General features: G+C 38.1%; 1 protein-coding gene across 11 annotated transcripts in view; it reads left to right on the plus strand.

Annotated features, from left to right (window-relative positions):
* Positions 1-19257, plus strand: part of ABCC4 (ATP binding cassette subfamily C member 4 (PEL blood group)) — a 152552-nt gene that overhangs the window by 47107 nt on the left and 86188 nt on the right. For all 11 annotated transcript variants that reach the window (XR_012652911.1, XM_075045962.1, XM_075045964.1 and 8 more), the window contains 6 exons: positions 1541-1637; positions 2756-2971; positions 4861-5001; positions 6387-6424; positions 6781-6881; positions 9886-10032. Coding sequence is in view for 10 of the 11 variants with exons in the window: in XM_075045962.1 (XP_074902063.1) it covers positions 1541-1637; positions 2756-2971; positions 4861-5001; positions 6387-6424; positions 6781-6881; positions 9886-10032 (740 nt within the window). In the remaining variant the exon portion in view is untranslated. The remainder of the gene's footprint in view (positions 1-1540; positions 1638-2755; positions 2972-4860; positions 5002-6386; positions 6425-6780; positions 6882-9885; positions 10033-19257) is intronic.

Genomic DNA, 19257 nt, shown 5'->3' on the forward strand with positions numbered 1-19257 from the left:
AACAGATGTTAAAAGTTGTGTAGAGAGTTAATTGGATATACAATATGAGTGTATGAAACACAGTAAGCAATATGATATCATTGCTGTTAGGCTCATGTTCTTTTTCTGCCTTATTCCCCTTGCTGCTTATTTGCGTTTCTGCATTGAATTTGTACTATTGGATTGCTGCGGGTTTGCTTGTGGTTTTTGGAGAATGGGGAGAGAGAATTTGTGTGTGGGGGGGTGTTTGTTTTTCTTAGTGGTAAGTGCCACCCTCCTGTGTCATATTAGCAAATGGGAGTTAGAACGTTAGCGAAAATGAGCCAACAGGAGTGGATCTGTGGAGAAAAACGCATGGTGCCAAGGTCCCCGTGCAGTTCAGAAGGTTCTGCTTTGAGCAGGCTGCAGTCTGGCTCTGCAGGCTTCGTTCCTCGTCAGCTGAATACTGATGAGGGGAGCTACCAAAGTGTGTGTTACCACTTGGTTTTGCCTAGAAGTCCGGTTCGTGGGCCCCAGTACCACTCAACAGGACGACAGCAGATTGAGTTGAGACAACTGGGAGATGATCTTCAAAAAGGCACTCGTGATCCAAATGGAAAATGCTAATGTGCACACCTTCACTGGACGCTTCAGTTCTAGACGATATCAGTTTTTCTTGTTAAGACAGCGAGTAGCTGAGAAAGGGGCGTCCTCTTGAAGGGTTTGTCTCCCTGCTGTGTTGCTGTGGGGATGAAGGCGATGAGAGTGTTGGTTGTGGTGGATCTCAGTTGTGTCTGTGCTGCCCCTGTTGTACATGAATAGCGTGTTTGCAGACCTCTGCACTTGTAAACCATTGCTCCGCTGCTATGTTTTGATATCTTTTCTGCTAAAACTTTATGGGGTTGAACTGCGCTTGCCAAGTGGTTCTGGTGTGCCTAGTCCCTTTTTCATGTCTCTCTTCAAATCCCAAATTTCTGGGGAAGCCTCTAGTGTAAGCAGGTAAGGTACTGGAGAGGAAGGTAAGCCCTGATTCCATGGGAAAAAAGTCAGAGGTGGTTGAAGGATTTCACTCCTCTACCTCAATACATACCTGCATGTAGGTCAAATCAGTAGTACTGTTTACTTCTCCAGAACTCTCAGTGGCTCACTGTTACAGCTGCTCTGAAAACTCATCTCAAAGAAGTTACTTTTATTGTCTGTATTTTTCCATAAATGTCCACAGTATCTTCCCCTGCTTTCTGTTTCTGTTAGTTTAATTTTTGTTAAATACCCTCTTTGCAATTCAGCTTATGACATACACGTTTGTTAGGAGGATGTTTAAGACTGTTTTAATGAAATGTCTTTAAGCTTTCCTCCTCTTTCATTTCAGACCAGAAATACAAAATTTCTTTTCCCTACCTTGAAAACTTCTAAAGTTAAATAAGGGACACGTTTGTTAAGTGTAATTTTTATAAATCTAATAAGCATGGGCATCTTTTTTTCTTATTTTAAACACTATAATTGAATAGAAAACGTTTTCCAGAAACAGTCAAAATGTTTTAAGAAACTTCATTTTTTAATTTATTTTTCCATCTCTTTGCAGATGTATTTGTCAGGCCTTACATCAGAAGATCTCTGTTTTGGTTACTCACCAGTTGCAGTATCTCCGTGCTGCAAATCAGATTCTAATTTTAAAAGATGTAAGAGAAATCAGTGTCTGTACTTTTATATCTCACATACTTTCTAATTATCCTTTTTAATCTAAGATGGAAAAAACCCAGTTAAATATTTTTAGTTTGTAAATATATTTTCTGTCTACTAATGACCATATACATTTTTAAAGATTTATAATTATTAATGAAATAAGTTGATTTTTCTCAGAATACCTTCCTGAAAAATCTGTTTCTGAATTTTCTTATGCATATATGTAATCTTACATACTGATTTTTATCTTACATATGTATAATATACCGTGAGAGAATTACTTATTTTGAGACTGTTACTGCTTTGCTTTTATTCTTGTTCCTTACACTTTTGTGTGAATTAAATACGTTGATTTTGCATCCCTTTTTTTAAATTAAGGCTGAGAAGTGGTCACAGATACCTTTGAGAACAAGCAGGCCTTCAGCAAAGATGGTTCCTTTCAAACTTTGTTGTACCAGATATTCACGGGTAGAGGGGAAATGCAAAAACCTGAGCTGGTTTTGGTTTTGGTTTTTGTTTTTTTGTTGTTTTTTTTTTTCCTAAGATTGGGTAGTGAAGTGCATGAAATTACTTTTGATGCATCACAGCTGCAAAAAAGGATGCTAGCTGTCTTTCTCCCATTCAGACCTCTTTAACAGTAGCTTTCTAGAAATAAGTTTGTGATAGAGCTGTAAGAAGTGTGGAAATAGTCTGTGTTGCTCCTTGTAGAGCTCTGTGAGGACCAGAAAATGAAGCTGCTGTTTACCCCTAGCCTAGAGTAATATAAAAAGACCGATGGTTATGTATGTAGTTTAACAGCTTGCCTTAAAACTGCATGGCTGTCTCCCGCAGCTTCTCCAAGGAGATAATTCTCACCTGGCTGTAACTGGGACTTTTGTCATCCCATTTGTTATGCTCCTTGGCCTAGTTAGCTGTCGGGAAGGGACTGGTCAGAGGGTGAAGAGCTTGTTTCTGCTCTTCTAAATGAGGAACTGATAGTTAGAGGCTTCAGCCCCATGCAGTGGGATGTGTGCTCAGCAGCTGCAGAACCCCAGAGGCAGCAAGGATAGATAAGAGAAATTGTCCTTTACAGAAAGTGTATAATGAAGATAATCAAAGCTTATATTAATTGTAGGGTAAAATGGTGGGGAAAGGTACCTATTCAGAGTTCCTGAGATCTGGCATCGACTTTGCTTCCCTTTTGAAAAAAGATGAGGAGGTAGAACAGCTGTCAGTTCCAGGAACTCCCAACCTGAAGTCCGCCCGGAGCCGAACCTTCTCAGAGTCCTCTGTCTGGTCCCAGGATTCTTCTGCCCACTCACAGAAAGATGGAGCAGTGGAGCAACCACCTGTGAGTGCTCAATGAATACATGTGTCTCAATTCTTGTCTGGCTGGTTTTTAACTTGAACTTCGATAAGGGTTTTTCCCTGCTGCATTTGAATTTCAGGGATTGTTGGATTTCATTAGCAGGTGAGAGCTTGCCCATGGTGGATCTGCCCAGCGCTGTGGGCAGGCATCCCACAGCTCTGTGCTGTTCAGTTCAAACCCAGCAGGGTGTGTTTGTTCAGGTTCAGCATCAGGTCTGCTGGATGCAGGAAGCATTCCTATAGGTGTCCAAAGACAACGCACTGTGCCTCCTTCATCCTGTCCTCTGACAGTGATGCTTTAAAGGGCCAGTACCACTGTATTGGGTGGGTTTTATCTGTTTGTGCAGTGCTGAGCTCAAATTAATACTTTCCCTGAAATCCTGAGCTCTGGGAAGTGCATGCAGAAGTGGTGGCTTTATACAAAATCTACATCTGCATGACTGGCATTCACATACCCACATGATCTTGAGCTGGCCCTGAGAGGGTAACCTGGGGACACCACTGCATTGCTCTCCCCAGCCCTTCTGTTGGTGAAAACAGAACGCTTTGTGTGGTACCAGCTTGACTTTCAGGTACCTTGTTATTTCTTGGTCTGCACAGTGCAAAAGCAGCCGTAAGGTTTTTGTACCGGAGGTGCCCTTCTGCTGGTGTGCTTGCATTCATGCAAAACAGTGCAGGAGCCCTGTAATCCTGCTAGGCTTGTGCTAGCACTGCATCCATGGAGCACATGGAACAAATGGAACAAGTAATCCCTGTGTGTCCCTTATGATTGTCACCTTTATGCTATGGGTATATATTATTTCTTTTTCTTTCCTATAATGAAAAGCTGTGAGGTACTACAAAAAAAAATGCTACAGACTTTTTTTTCAAACCTTTTTTGAGGAATGGTTTTATGCCCAAAAGCAATAAATTTATCTGATATTACCAATGTCCCAGTGGTGACTCCACTATTAAATCCACAATGGTGTGCCAAACTTTTTAGCAGCATTAGAGCTGTTGTATAGAGGGGGAAGGAGGCTGGAGAAACAAAAAAAACAAGGTAGGCTTCTTGTATAGGCGAGTAGGTGGGATTTCTTTTTTCATGTCTAAGTCAGGTCTGTTGATTCTACTGCTCTTGTACAGCTGCATCTGCTAACAACAAATCAAGTGTTATGTGTCCACTGAACTGGCACTAGTTTTTCGATCACATATACTGTAAAGAAAAAAAAACAGAATTTTGTTCATTTGAATTGTTCTTTTATCTTCTTTATGCCTGTCTCATTTTTTCCTTTTCTTTCAGTGTCCCCCATCCATTGTTTGCTTAATATGATTTCTCATTTGTCATTTTACTTGTTTTCCCTATTAACAGAGGCTTTGTTGGTACTTACAAGGAGGTGATTAAACTTTATAGGTAATTCGTTGCTCTGGGCATATGTTGATTGATTTTGGTGCATACTTGCAGAAGAATATTTACTTTAAATACTTTTCTGAAAAGGAAAGGTTACATGCTGCATTCTGAAAACAGAATCTTGCCCAAGTCAAGGCCTTAGTGTCTAGAGCTGTTATGACTGAAGGTAGTGTATAAGAAAAGAAAAACCTGGTTTAGCAGTCAATTAGAGTAAATATTTCTGGCTGTAAATGAAGTCATGCTGTGATGCAATTCAAAATAAAATCCTCACAGTGTCAATTTGCAGAGTAGATTTTTCAGTATTACTGCACTGAGACTAATTTTTTTTGTCAAAGCTATAGTTCGATATTTAAAGTTTTTATATGCATAATTACTTTATCTCCTTATTTAATTGTTTGCTAATTCTGAAACATGACTTTCAAGTGGCTTAGTCTGAATCTGTAAATGCAAGGTTGATGTTTTTTATTCTGGGAATCATTTTTCAGGCTGAAAATGCACTGGCTGCAGTGCCAGAGGAGAGTCGCTCTGAGGGAAAAATAAACTTTAAGGTTTACAGAAAATATTTCACTGCAGGAGCAAACTACTTTGTGATTTTCATACTTGTAGTATTCAATATTTTGGCACAGGTAAGTTGTTGGGAGCCGCAAATAATACTGAATGTATTTGGGGGTTGCCTTTTTTCTTTTTCTTTTTTTTTTTCCTTTTTAACATAATGCATGCTTGTTACTGTGATGTTTCATCTAAAATGTTTGGGAGCATGGTGTTCTTTAATAATTTTGTAGTATACTCGATCAAATTTTACATATCAGCATGGAGTTTTCGTACAGCATTTAGAGGTCTTGCACTGATCCTTATTTCAACAGTTTTAATACTTCAGTAAAATAATTTTACCGGCAGCATGGCAGAGAAATTATAAGCCAGTCTAATTTTTGGAGATAGAGAACAAAATCATAAGGTGTATGAAGTAGTGTTTAACAAATCTGAACAATCACTATATTTCCAGTTGAGGAGAGTAAAGAGATTTACTGGGTTTGGAAGAACAGAGTCTGATAGAAGTGTTAAAAGAAAAACTTGTCTGCTGATAAGTGCAGGTTATGAGAAGGGCTAGAAGGAGGGTCACTGTTTAGCAGAAGGCAGTGAGGTAGAGAATATGCAAATACTGTCTGTAAAGCAGACTGTAGCAGGTACGTAAAAGAATTTTTAAATAAGGAGAATGATTTTGAAACTCTACTGAAAGAAGTGGTGAGCTGAGAAAGCTGCGTGAAGATAGCTTATTGCCTTTTTCTCTGTTTCCTGCTGAGAAAGCTTAAATTCATTTCATGGAAATGATTGGTTTTGAGTGTAAAAAATAATCTATATATTTATGTTACTTCCTTTTTGGTTGTCCTTGAATTGGGTCTGTTGGAAAGAAATCTGAGCAAGATCAAATCTCTGCAGTAGACTGCCCAGAACTTTAAATTCATGTGAACAGAGGTGTATTTTGAGATAAATAACCCTGTTACTAGTTTGTAGTCACCTCTTGGCACAGAAGGAAGGTGGCAGTAGGAGTTTTTCCCTCCCTCTCTTCTCTCATCCTCCTTCAACCCTGTTTCTGGTAATTATCTCCTGTAAACACAAATTTCTGGATTGGTAACATCAGAAAGTTTGTTAATCAAAAAGCATTTTGGAATATCTCTAGTAGCAAATTTAGGAACTGAAGAAATGAGTTCTTTAATGTGCAATTAACATGCATTAGGAAGAGCTACTGTATTTTGTTTGCTTAAGTGTATTGCTTTCCTTTAGTTTGCTATCATGTAAGGTAATTTAAGGTAACTTCTTTCTTTGTAGAGGGTTCTAATGCACCTTCTAATGTGCTTTGCAAATTGCTGCTGGTCTTGAAAGACTGGATTGCATGCTTTCCTGAATATGTGATGTTTTCCCAGAGAACATGAAAGAATAGCAAGGAAATTTAATTTTCTAATGTTTTTTTCATTTTGTGAGATGATTCTTGTATTTGCCTCTTTTACTCAAGGTGGCATACGTGCTCCAGGACTGGTGGCTTTCTTACTGGTAAGTTGATGATAATAACTGGTCAGTCATTTCTGCCTTTTCGGTCAAGTGCTGTTTGTCTAATAGAAATCAGTGCTGTATAGGTGGTGATGTTCACTGTTCTAGGAAACTTCAGAGTATGGTTGATCTTTTTCTGATCTTCACTCACCTTGTGTGTGGAAAAAAAATTTAACCTCTATGCCGAAGTGTAGCCTGTAATAGCTTCTACTCACGGTGTGGTGCCTGACAACATCAGTTCATGGGATCTTTTGAACTAAAGATTTCAACAGAGCTGAATCTAGAAACAGTTAAACACACTCATGAATATTTGCAGAATGTGATTTAATGATCGTTATCTTCTGTATGCATTTCCACAGGGCAAATCATCAAGAAAGGTTGAACGTCACAACAAATGGAGATAATGGAACAAATGAGACTGAACATCTAGACCTTAACTTTTATTTGGGAATTTACGCAGGTAATTACACATGCATGTGTGTCTGTCTAAAGAACTATTTATTATCTGACCTATTACAATAAGCAGTTTTGAGAGGTGTGAAGCAATGGCAATGTGGGGAACTGTGATTTCAAGCAGTAACTGAGTAATGTCTTAACAGATTAGGAGCCTCAGTCTTGCCTCCTGACTAAATTAATTAGGATAAATAAAATAAAATCTAACGAAAGAAACAGGTTGAATGCAGACTCTTAATTTGCTTTGCTTGGATTTTGGAAAGAAAACTAGGAATTGAGTATTCAAAAAGTCAGTCACTGTAAGGTTGTGGTTATTGTCTCTACTAATAGGTCATTGAGCTAAATCTTCAGTCATTATATGGATGGGCAAGAGGGATTAGAAATGGATCTTCATTCTGTGCTGTTCTAAAACTTGGCATGGCTTCATTCCTTCTGAAGTGCCATAGCAAAAGAACCCGTTTTTAAAAAGCATCCTAGATGGGTATGCAAAGCAGGATGTTAAAAAACATTTCAATAGGTATTCATATGCTTCTGAATATCCAGAAAAGGGCATTGATCCTTGTGTTCAGGCATCCAAACATCTTGAAATACTGCTCTGAAATGTAGTAAAAATTGGCATAGAAAAAGCATGTGTAGAAATAAGCTCTCAGACTCTGCTATTTAGCACTCCTAGTGATGTACAGTTTTGTATGGCATGGTAATTTCTTGATGGAGATGTAAATGATAGGTCTGAGAAAACAGGTGGAATACCAGAAGAATATGCATTGAATGTTTTCAGAAACATGTCTCTTGAGTGAGAGGCTGGGTGGAGGATTTTTTGTTTGGTTTTTTTTTTGGGGAATCCACATGATTGAAGTGCTTGACAGAAAACATTGTGCTTGGCCTGGGAAGCAACAGTTTAGGAGCCAGATAAACTCGGCTCTTATTTTCTCTGTGTAATGTCTTATTTCATGAGCCGTTCCAATGGACTGCACAGTATGATTAAGTGTGGCAAACTTGGCTTTCTCTGACCATATAACCTAAACCACGTTATGGAAAATTTTATCCTTTAAGGCAAATGTTGTTCTAGATAGCAGAACAGCAAAAGTTACCTTTATATTGAAATGTTCGGATGGCTTAGTGATATATTTGCAATAGCTGAACAGACAGCATTGAGTTACCTACACAAAATTGTAAGTCAAGTTGAGAAAGTTATAAAAAGATAGTACACTTCATATGAAGCACATAATCTACCTTACCTTTTTCTGTAACATCTGAAACTGTATAAAATAACTGAGTATTTTTATTTCTGATTCTCAATGTTTGGAAAAAGAAAAAAATCACCACGGTAGTTCCTTCCTAGTCCTTTTCATTTCTGAGACAAAGATTTAGAAGAGTAAAATTTCTGTTTATGGGAAACATTGTTGGCCAGAACTGAGGTACCAGTTCCACACCTTTTCTATAAAGTGAGCATGCAAAGTCTTTGGCTCTCTTATACTGATGTGGTAAGCTTGTAAACGGGGAAAGCAGAAGCCTTTGGTGTGAGACAGACCAGATGAAGGACTTGAAAGTAAGTCTCATTCCTCCCCCTTGTCCCCAGCCATTGGGTCTTTTCAGGTGATTCGTTTGGTGAGGGTCATGCCAGCAGCTTCCAGTGGCTTCTAAGCCTGAGTGAAGTTGCACAGAAATGTGGGGTTCCCAGGATGTGCTCCCTCTGCTCCCATCGCTCCCACGGACTGCTATTAGGCATGGGCTCTGCCACAGCCGCCTGCTTAGTATCTCTTCCGTTCCCTTTTTGCATGACCCAGCTTTCCTGTTTGGGTACGTGCAGTTACTCTTGGAAAAGTTTTCTTTTAGCTGGCCTGGAGTACAGCAGTCATGACAAGGCAAACAAGCTCTCATCCCAACCACGTGCTTTTTTCTTAAAAAGAGCACCGCACAGAACATGGGCAATAAACTGCAAACAGACAAATGAAATAGTGATACCTTTTCTTGCATCCTTGGAGGATACAGTAGTAAGCAGGATGGAGTAACTGGTTGACTTAACCACATCATATAATTTAAAACCTCACTCTTTCCCACTGTTACTATAGCTCTACCTGAATTGCGTCCAGTTTTAACCTGTCCTTAGAATAGGCAATGTTTTATGTTGATTGTTAGGGTCTAACTTAAGGGTGTCCTCAAGGCCTGAGCATCTGGGCTTGTGGTGGCTAAGCTTAGTTTCTAGAGCAGATCACCTGGAATCTGGAAGCACTGCCAAATGTAAGGTTAACACCTTCACTGTTCGCCTTCATCGACTGGGAATTTGGGCAGCCACATTAAAGATTACACACAGCAAATAGAGCAGCAGCAATTTCATCATTCTTTGTTTCCATCTTTTGCCCTGTAGCACCCCTGTCTTGTACGTGGAGATGTGCCCAGGAGAAAGACTAACAGTCTGCAGACCAATTCCCTAGAAGGGCTCTATTTCACATGGCATAAGGGATGCATCTTATACTATGTTAAAGAAATACACATAATTTCAATGATTTGATGTGGTTTACAAGGGAAAGAGTGGCATGAGTGGTTTGGGCTGATTGAGAATAACTCAAGGTTGTCTCTAAATAGCCGTGTATATATTACTTGGTTAATACCTGCTGGCAAATGTTGAATCTTCACAGTGACCTCTGCAAGCCACAATTATACACGGCACTGTGAAATGAATTTCTTAGCAGAGCTGTTATGCAGAAGGTTTTAATACAGATTTATTTCATGGGTTAACAGACATTTCCTACATTTCTATAAAGTACCAATATTTCAAACCAAAAAAGAGCAATTGTTTAAATTGATGATATGATAGTAACTGAAGCTAGTGACAAATATAAGGTGTCTATGTTCTGTGCTCAGTCTGAGTCTCTAAGCTTAAGTTTGGATTCTTGCTATATACAGAGGTCAACAAAATTTGGTTTTAGTTCAGTTTTATTTTTCAATTCTTTTCCTTGTGAAAGGTCCATATCTGTATGCATGCTTTGTCTGTGTTTTTTTAATTTCAGGTGTAACGGTGGCTACAATACTGTTTGGCATAGTAAGAAGTCTTTTGGTGTTTCAAGTTCTTGTTAATTCTGGTCAGACGTTGCACAACAAAATGTTTCAATCCATTTTGAAAGCTCCCGTCTTGTTTTTTGACAGAAATCCTATAGGTAAGTTTAATAGTAAAAAAAACCCGTAACATTTAATGTACCTCATTGATTATGCTAACTATACTATTTCTGGGCAATTATGATTTTATAGTATTTTTGCACATTTGTGGGGTTTTTTTGCTGCTTTTACTTAAAACCTTTAACAGTGTGGTCTTTAAAAGTCAGAATGTTGGCTGCTTATTGAAGGTTGATCTTACTCTCTTCAAATGCATTCTACAGAAAAATGAATTACATGTGGCTTTGGTGGTGTACATTGACCTGCTAGTTGTACTGCTGTTGTGATTCAGTTACACAGGGGTTTCTTCCATATGCTGAATGTATATGCATGCATTTTGTGCATGCACTTTGAAAGCTTAACCCCAACAATTATTTTCCCTTTTAAAAAATAATTTTAAGCATGTATGGTAACTCACAGTTGTGAGAAACTGTGTAGCTTACTATCCTTCCAGAATGCACAAAAGCTTAAAGCATGCAATTTAAAACTGTAATCCAGATCCTTATGTTCTTCAAAAGAAACAAGAGAGAAGCAGGAGCAGAGTGAAGAGAGTGGGGAAGTGTGGTGGTACTGATTTACTAGCCAGTCTTACATGAGATACAGAAATCTGATGGTCTTCGCTCCCTTGAAGAGAAGGAACATAGGCTTGTTCTCATAGTTCCAGAAGCCATTTCATGATTGTAAGGAGATATATATATATATATATATATATATATATATATATATAGGAATGGCTTTATTGTTTCAGAGAAATTAGTAATATTTTCAGGAAGAGAAAAACTTATGTGGAGAAAAGGTTTATGTCCATAATATAATGAATGAAACGTGTAATTTCTCCCTTAGAAAAAAAACCCTACAACTGCAGAAGTTTAAGGCAGTGTTATATGGTCTGCTTGTACTGTGAGTCTGTGGTAGTGTAAATTCAAGGCCAATGCAAAGAATTAGAAGTGAAGCCATAAGCTCAGGACACAGGTTAGTGGAGGGCTAGTGAGAGCACATACATCAGAAAAAAATCGTAGTACTGATGGGGGTTGTTGAAGATAGGCAGGGATTTTCCTCCTCTTTCTCTCTCTCTTTTTTTTTTTTGGGGGGGGGGGTGTGTGCGCAGCATGTGCAGTAACTGTATTTTTGAGGGAATACATAATCATCTTGTAAGAATGCCCATAAAGCTGGCTCATCATAACAAACTAAGAACTACAGAGTAAATATCAGGGACAATGTGGAGTAATAAATAGCAGTTTGCTTTGTAACATACTGTGAAGCTCAAATTAGTAGTGCTTTGTAAAAGTGACATTCATGAAACCTGCCTATTGCTGGTATTCACACACTGTCGTGACTTACAGATGTGTGTTTCTATTTATCAGCAGATATTTTATAAAAGAAGATTAACTTCAGTATGCATATGTTTCTTTCCCTTCATCTTTCTTTTGGTCATGGTAGCATGCAAAGGTACCGCTGTTCTGATCTATACATCTTTTGAAAAAGGAAAAAAGAAAAGGGAAAAGATGACATGTAAGAAGATGCTCTTGTTCAGAACTGCTACATGCTGCAGTTCTGAAATTCTGGTTTTAACATCTCTGTTTCATTGTCTGATTTATGTGCATGTTTTACTGTGTATTTATCTTTTCGAACTTCAGATGCTATTTTTTTGCATTGGGGTGAGATTTGTTTAAGTAGAAGTCTTTTCTATTTTTCTTTTTTTCTTTCATTTTTTAATATGCCTTACTCTGAAAGACACACAAAAAAGAAATGGAAATTATTAAAGGCTTCTTTTTCTAGGGTTGTGATTGTAATAGCCAAGCCAAACTATCAGATATTATATCCCATATTAGTAAAGCTGATATTGCAGTGTCAGATCTGTCATTTAAGTGTCCAGCATGTTCTCAGTATTTGTGTGAGGTCGCTAAGACCTTAGCAGAAGCAATTGCTGAACTGACTTTTGCTGGTTTATTTATCAAAAAATAATCAGCAATTAAAAAATGCCACAGTCAGTATTTTGAACACATGGCGATCCATGTTCCAAAGTCAAGGAAGGAAACTTAGATAAATAGACATCCCAAGCTCTCGATAGTTCTTATTGGGGAAACAGACTAATGAGCAGCATCAGGGAGTCGACATTAGGAAATGGAAATACGTGGTGAATCATGACATGTCTGTCAGCTCCCAACAGCGTAGATCCAATCAGTCATGGTGAATAAATGAGATGACTTATTTCTCAAAAAAATTATGCTTTGTGAATCAGTTTAGGCATGAGCCCAAGATCGCTCTTTACAGATTGCATTAGCAATATATAGGGAGGGGAAGGTTGTAAAGTGAATAGTAACGAGCATCTTACCTAGATGATACAAGAATTTAAATGTATTTTTGGAACCTGGATTACATAGCAGAGACAGAAGAGGAATACAAGGACCCCTCTCCTTTCTCCCTTCCCACCCCAAAGTATTTGTATGTACACAGATTTTGCCTCTCTGTAATTTGGCATAGATCTAAAAATAGTTATAAATTACTGTTTCTTTCTTAAGTACTTAACACTATTGAGCTGATGATCCTAAGTGACTAAAGCTTATTGTGTTATCCAGCATTCAGAAAGAATGATCAGGTATTTATGACTGAAATTCAAATTTATCAGCAGATATCTATACAGCATCACTTAAATAGCTATAGCGAAAGCTTGATGGGAAGTTAAAGATGAAGTGATTGTATTTGGGGCTTTATTACATCTGACTTGTCTGCGTTTGTTGACAGAACTTGTTTTTTTTTTTTGGAGTGTCGAATTTGACTCTCTTGAAACTTTCTTTGCTTTTCTATCCATCTCCCAGTAAGCGAATTGCATGCATGTCAAGGTATCTGTAAGGAGGAAAACGTGGGCTTTTTCTACTTCATAGTGAATGCTTTATATATTCCTCTTCGTGTGTCACTTGCAGGAATAAAAGGGTTGATTTCTGTGTACATCTAGCACAAGAGGGCAGCATGATCTGTTTTATCCCAGTTTAGCATTAAAACAGCTTGTCAGAAGGATAGCAAAATTTATCTGTTATGTTTTTAGAGGTGCAATTTGAGGAGTGAATTTTCAACCTCTCCACTGAGCAATAGTAATGTGGTTCCGTTCAGTTGTCCTCATTATCTGCAAGTATAATATTTTCTCTTAATCTTCTACACGGTAAGCTTTTCAGCTTCATGTGATGCTGAGTTCAGGAACTTTGTTGGCTTTGTAATAAGTGGCCAAAAGTCAGATAACCCTGTAGAGTCTGATGCGTTGGTCCCGTCAAGGAGACGACCTTCAGCCGTTATTCCTTTTAATTTCTTTTACAAGATGTTTGTAATATTTCAAAACAAATTTGATAGGAAGCTGGGTAAAAGGGACCAGGACTTCAGCACCGATTACTTGAATTGGGAGTTCCCTCTTTTGATATTAGTTTCTTATTGATAGTTTAGGAGATCCTAGTTTTGACAAGCTTCAGGATTTGATTCAAGATTACTTGCTTAGCTTGTAAATGAATTGTTCCTTTCTGGGATTTGGGGACAGAGATTTCTTTAGAGAAGGGATGCTAATGTATGACTGCATCACTTCCAGTAATGGTAGTTTTAGTGGAGATTGTGTGTAATTTTGAATTGCATTGAGTTTAGGAAACTGAAACTTGCTGCTGCTGTGCTGATGGGTGCTGTAAGGCGAATGAATGATATGCATGAATTTGTTCAGATAAAATAAGACCCTCTTCCCCCTCCAAAGATCTGTCTAAAATTCATATTGAACCAGAACCACGACAGAATACATATGAAAATCTAGCTCTTTTTTCCTTTTTTTTTTTTAATTCTGAATTGTATCTCTCCAAATTCTTGATTCTGACAGTTCATAGAAAGAGGAGAAATATTTTGGCAGACCTTACAGCATTTCTGGCCTTTCTAGAAACAGAAAGCACTAAATTGTGTGATGGTTGTCCTCTACCTGTTAAATTAGCAGATTCCCCCCCCCCCCCCCATAAATGCTTTGTGGGAGCATTAAATAAAATTGATCTCTTTGGGTGCTTACCTAGACTTTGAGATTTGACCAGGTTATAAAGAGAAATATTTTCCTGTTTTGGCAGCCAGAAATGACATGCTGAACTGATAGCTAATAGCAGCACATAAAAGCAAGCTCCAAATATTAAAAAGATAAAAATGTGAAAGAAAGCTGTTGTTATAATGAAGAGTTTGTTTTTCTTTAAGGCATAAGGATTTTAATTATGGTGTTCATAAATCAAGTGTTGAAACACCTATAATTTGACAGAGAAAGTTTCTTTATAGGATTAAAAGCTTGTTCATCAATGCATAAATGCCTATCTGCGTTTTATCTGACAGAAGCGTCAAATGTTAAAGTGTTTAAACTATATAATATTTGCAACAAATATGATATTTCAGCAGTCTGAAAATTACAATGCTGATAATGAGGTTGTTAAATTATACTCTATCAGTTGGATAGTGAAACTGCTCTAGTTAGCGTACATTAATGTATGCTTGTTCACACAAGTGATTCTGCTGAACAAGTAGCATGTTCAAACAAGAAATACTGGTCTCAAACCCTGTGATTTACAGTAGGTGGTGTTTTGGCATATCATGCAGTTAACAAGGCAAAGCTTCATGTTAAAATATTTCGTTCATAGTCTCATTCATCACTGATATAAATATTCAGTAGCGATGCCAGAAAATGTATTGTATTCCTGTTTGACTCAATGACTCAATTGCTTTCTTTTTTTCGGAAACAAGATCTATGCTATCTTTCTGATGCAGTTTTCAGATATTTCCTTGTGGTCAAGATGAATTCTGTGGGATTGTGAAAAACTATACCAGCTCTTTTGACAGCTTTCATGTTCTCTTAAGCTAATACAAAAAAATATGTTGTCCTTAAAGCAGCAGAGGCTTTGTTTTTGACTCTCTGTGCCAAGCTCTAAAGCACATTCACGTGTGTGCAGGTTTGTTAGTTTATGTTGAAAAGAAGTCCCTATAGGACAGTCTTTTGTTGTGAAATAAAAACACAGATTCTCTCTTCCATGTTGGTAATCACTTGCATTTGTTGTTATTAAGATGGCAACACAATAGGTTCCATCAATCATCAAGATCCTTAACAACCGCACAATGTTGTAAATATTATGTTTGGGTGTTTGAGTGGAACAGCTCGTCACTGAAGTAGGTGTGGTAATGAAAACCTGTTAGGTTGCTACATGTGTTAAAAAAAAAACAAAACACAAACCACAGCTTTAATGTTTTTTCTTATAACAATGGCGATATGTACTTTAAACCTTATCAGGGTGTGATTATTAAATGACATATTGTGGGAGTTGCTCGTTTACTCTTAGTATTACCATGGCTTTTGTTAAAAGTTTAAGTAGTCTTACGCTTCTGTGTATTTTATCACCATTATGATTCTGTCAGGAACCTTATAAATTTGATTGCTATAGGAGTAGTCTTTAAAGTTAGTAAATAGTACTCTGGAGTTATGTTTACATTTATTATCTATTAGCATAACTCAATTCAACTCTATTCTATTTTTCTTGCAATAATAATTGAATGAAACTTGGCCGTAAACTGATGAGACAAGCCCATTACATTTTCAGTTCACCGAGTCAGTGCTCACCCTATTTACGCTTAATATGGGAGATAAAATTAAAAGGTTTACGGAAAACCCATTTGTAGGAGGGAACAAGACATTATTTGATAGGGAAATAGCATGAAGCTTGTACTGACAACCACTTCCAAGTACAGTCTCCTGCTTTCCTGGCACAAGATTTCACGTCCCTTCACAGAGATTTTCTATCTTCTTCACATTAAGATCCCCTGGTGGGGAAAATGGCCTGCTGCGAAACTCATTTCTGACCATATGCTGACCTGCCCAGATACTGCAAAGTCTAGTTTTTTCATTTGCTAGAGCAACTAGAGAGAGAGCTGCTCTTGCCCCACCTCAGCTGAGCAAAAAGGAGGCATGGAGGAGTCGACCAAGACAGAGAAACCTAATTAAAAGTATTGGCTTTAGAAGACTGAACAGAAGCTGTTCAGAGACATATTGTTCCCGCAAGTGTAGCAGGAAAGTAAAAACACAGTTATGTTTTAGTCTTGCATAGATGGCAGACTATTTTCATGAGATTTCTGGCACGAAGGAAGGAAATGTTGGTTGGAGACACTTGAAAACAGAGGGAGAGACTGCAATAATATCGATTAAAAAAAACTGCAAGGGGCTTAAAAAGAGGGCCTAGCTGAGGTGGTGCAGCTGCAAATAAGCTTTTGAAGATAATATGAAGGATGGGCGGGTTTTTTGGGGTTTGATATTAACTATTTTAATTTTTTTTTTTTTTGCTATTTTTAATCAGCTTAAGAATTGCTGGATGCTGCTGTGACTGCTGTGGACACCGGGGATTGGAGGTGCTATATGGATGGGACCTCCTCTCTTGCTCTTCATGGGTGCTTGTTCTGGGTGGGAAATGAGTTGGTTTTTTTGAGAAAGGCAGAAAAACTTAACAAAACCCACTTTCATTCCACCTTGGAACAAGGCAGAAGCATTTCCAAAAAAATTGTTTTGGGGAGGTGCAGGGCAGGGATAATGAATAGCCAGGTGGTGAGAGCAGGTATGTGGAACGTGGGGAAGGCAGCCCAGGTCTTCCCCTCTCTGATTTAATGTGGGCCTTGAACACATGGCTCCCCCATCCCAGGTGAAAGCCCTACACATCAGGCTTTTGGCTCTTCTGGGCTCTTTCCTGTGCCATAACCTTTCATTGCTGTCTCTTACGGACACACAGACACAGTTAGACCACTCTGGTGGTTGCAGAAAAAACAGCCCATTTTGGTGTGTTTGTTTTTTTAGGGTTTTTTGTTGTTTTTTTTAATCTGAATGGCTGTAAATTAAAATAAAATGAATACTATCACAGTGCAAACTCATTTCATGAGCACTGTTCTGCTTTATACTGCACAGAAATCTTTCTCCCAGATGATCCTAGGTAATCTGCACTGCAGCATCTGGGTGAATTAATTAGTCTTTTTTTTTTTTTCCTCCTCAGATTGCCAGCATCTTGCAGATTATGCAACAAGTGAAGATTAGTTTGTGCCTGTGGTGATCTTGGAGAGTGTTTGGAAACAAAAGGCACTTCTTGATCCAAAATTAAAATTTTAGTGTAGAAAAGAATGGATGTTTTATGTGAATCTGCCTGTTCTGGCAATCCAGAATAAAAAACAAAGGATAGAAATCAACAGTTAGGGAAGCGGAGGTATTGAATCAAGCTCAACTTTAATGTGCTGTTCAGTTTAAAAACTACAAACTTGATAGAGTTAATTACTGAGCTATTTGCGAATAGTACAAGACAACATTACTTGCTTGCTTCCACCCTCTCTTCCTCAGGTGTTATTTTTTTCCATCAGAATCAGTAGCTACTTTGTCAGGCTTTTCGTTATGTATTCAGGTGAATACATATGCAGGACCTCCTTCAGGTTTTGATTTCTGATGTCATTTTATGCAAGATAATGTTATATTTGGAGGAGGCATCATTATGACAAGCTGTATATGTTGACAGCTACCAGTCTTAAGAGAGCTTTACAATGTATTTTAAAATAGCATCAAGCATATGAAGAACTTTTTTTTTTAACTAGTTACTGGACAATAGTACTGTAATTACAATAGTAGTATGTAAGGACATTAATTATTGCTTGTGGCAATACCAATCTTCAGGTAGGTAGCTTGAAATTAGAAACTGCAGGTTCATGGAGGTTTGTTTTAATGTTCGTTTAAATTTGGGCTCCTGTTAAACATTTTCCTAGGTGATTCTCATTTGCATCTTTTGTTTCCATAGCTTTTGATTTTGGCTTGAGCAGAGTATTTAGTTGTGGTGGTCCCTAACGAGAGGTTGTGGAGTGAGGAGACTTCTGAAATGTCTGGAGTAGCTGAGGCTGCCTTAGCTGTTACTCACCTAATACTGGGTAGGAAGTTGTATTCACAGAGCCAGCATGCGAAGCAAGTGGACTGGTACACGGGAGAAAGTCAAAGTCTTCACTCTCAACTGTTTGGTTCCGAGTAGAAGTGCGTTGTATACTGAGGGGGTTTGGTTTTGTGTTGGACTTTTCACTGCTGTAGAAGACTCACAAATGACTACTGACCTGCTCGTTTGTCTTCTAGTTGTAGCATCCCCTCATCCTTCCTCGTTGGCCAGTTAAAAAAAGAATATAGATGTCACTAATACTGCTCGAACTTAAGCTTTTATCATGTGCTGCTTGTGCAACATTTATGACATTTGTAAACTCAAAAGAAGTTTAAAGTTAAACTCCTCAGAAGTTTGTGGGTTTTCTGTCCACCGGCATGGTCCTTGTCAGTTTTCATCCACTCTGTACCTGAATTTATCCTCTGCTTTCTGTGTCTGGGAATGCCACTCTTCCATCTCTCGCAATCCCTTTACACTGCCTTCTGCATGTGGCCTGCCCTCTTTCAAGTATAAATCTTCGCTAGCCTGTGTTGGTGTTGGGGCACAGAGTGCAGAATAACCTGAAGGCACGTAGAAAACTGAGAAGGTGAAGATTTAGCACATGGACATTATTGTTGGCAATTATAAGGTATAATGGATGGTAGATAGATGGCCTAACTCTTCCTCAGTTTTCTCTTTATCAGATGTGATGAGACTTCTCTGTGTGTGTGGTAAACCTGTTTTTTTCCCAATGAAGTTATTGTCTGTTTAATATGCAAATGATGCAATGAAGAATATTGCAAATTCGTGCGTAGGCAAGAAAAAAACCCTGTGCTTTGTGGTAAGTTTCCCTTCATCGAGAATACATGTTCCTTTGTCCCTGCATGTATTCATTTCTCAGTGTGTGTGGTGTGGTTCCAGTGTTCATCAGTTTGAATGTTCACAACCCAAAATGGATACAGTTCAGTCTAAATTTTCAGGCAAAGTTCCTACATCTGTTTCTAAGATGTCATAAGTAATTTCTCATACAGGAATACTGTTCCTGCCCCATCCTTTGTAGGACATGCCCAGAGGACAGTAAGTGTTAGATGCTGGGGGCATTGGCTCAGTGTTGGGGTTTTTTTTCCCCTCTCTATCCTTTTTAATATGAACATTTAAAGCTTTAAATAAACTTTACACTATCTCATTTATCTCTTCTTCAGTGCACTTATGTATATAATCTTTCATGCTGGTCTTTAGAGAGAAGGTGGTGAGTGTCTGTCTTCACTTAAAGAGATTGGGTTTAGAATGTTAAATGTTTTATATGCAGCAATC

Source organism: Buteo buteo, chromosome 14, assembly GCF_964188355.1.
Source record: "Buteo buteo chromosome 14, bButBut1.hap1.1, whole genome shotgun sequence".
Taxonomy (NCBI): Eukaryota; Metazoa; Chordata; class Aves; order Accipitriformes; family Accipitridae; genus Buteo; species Buteo buteo.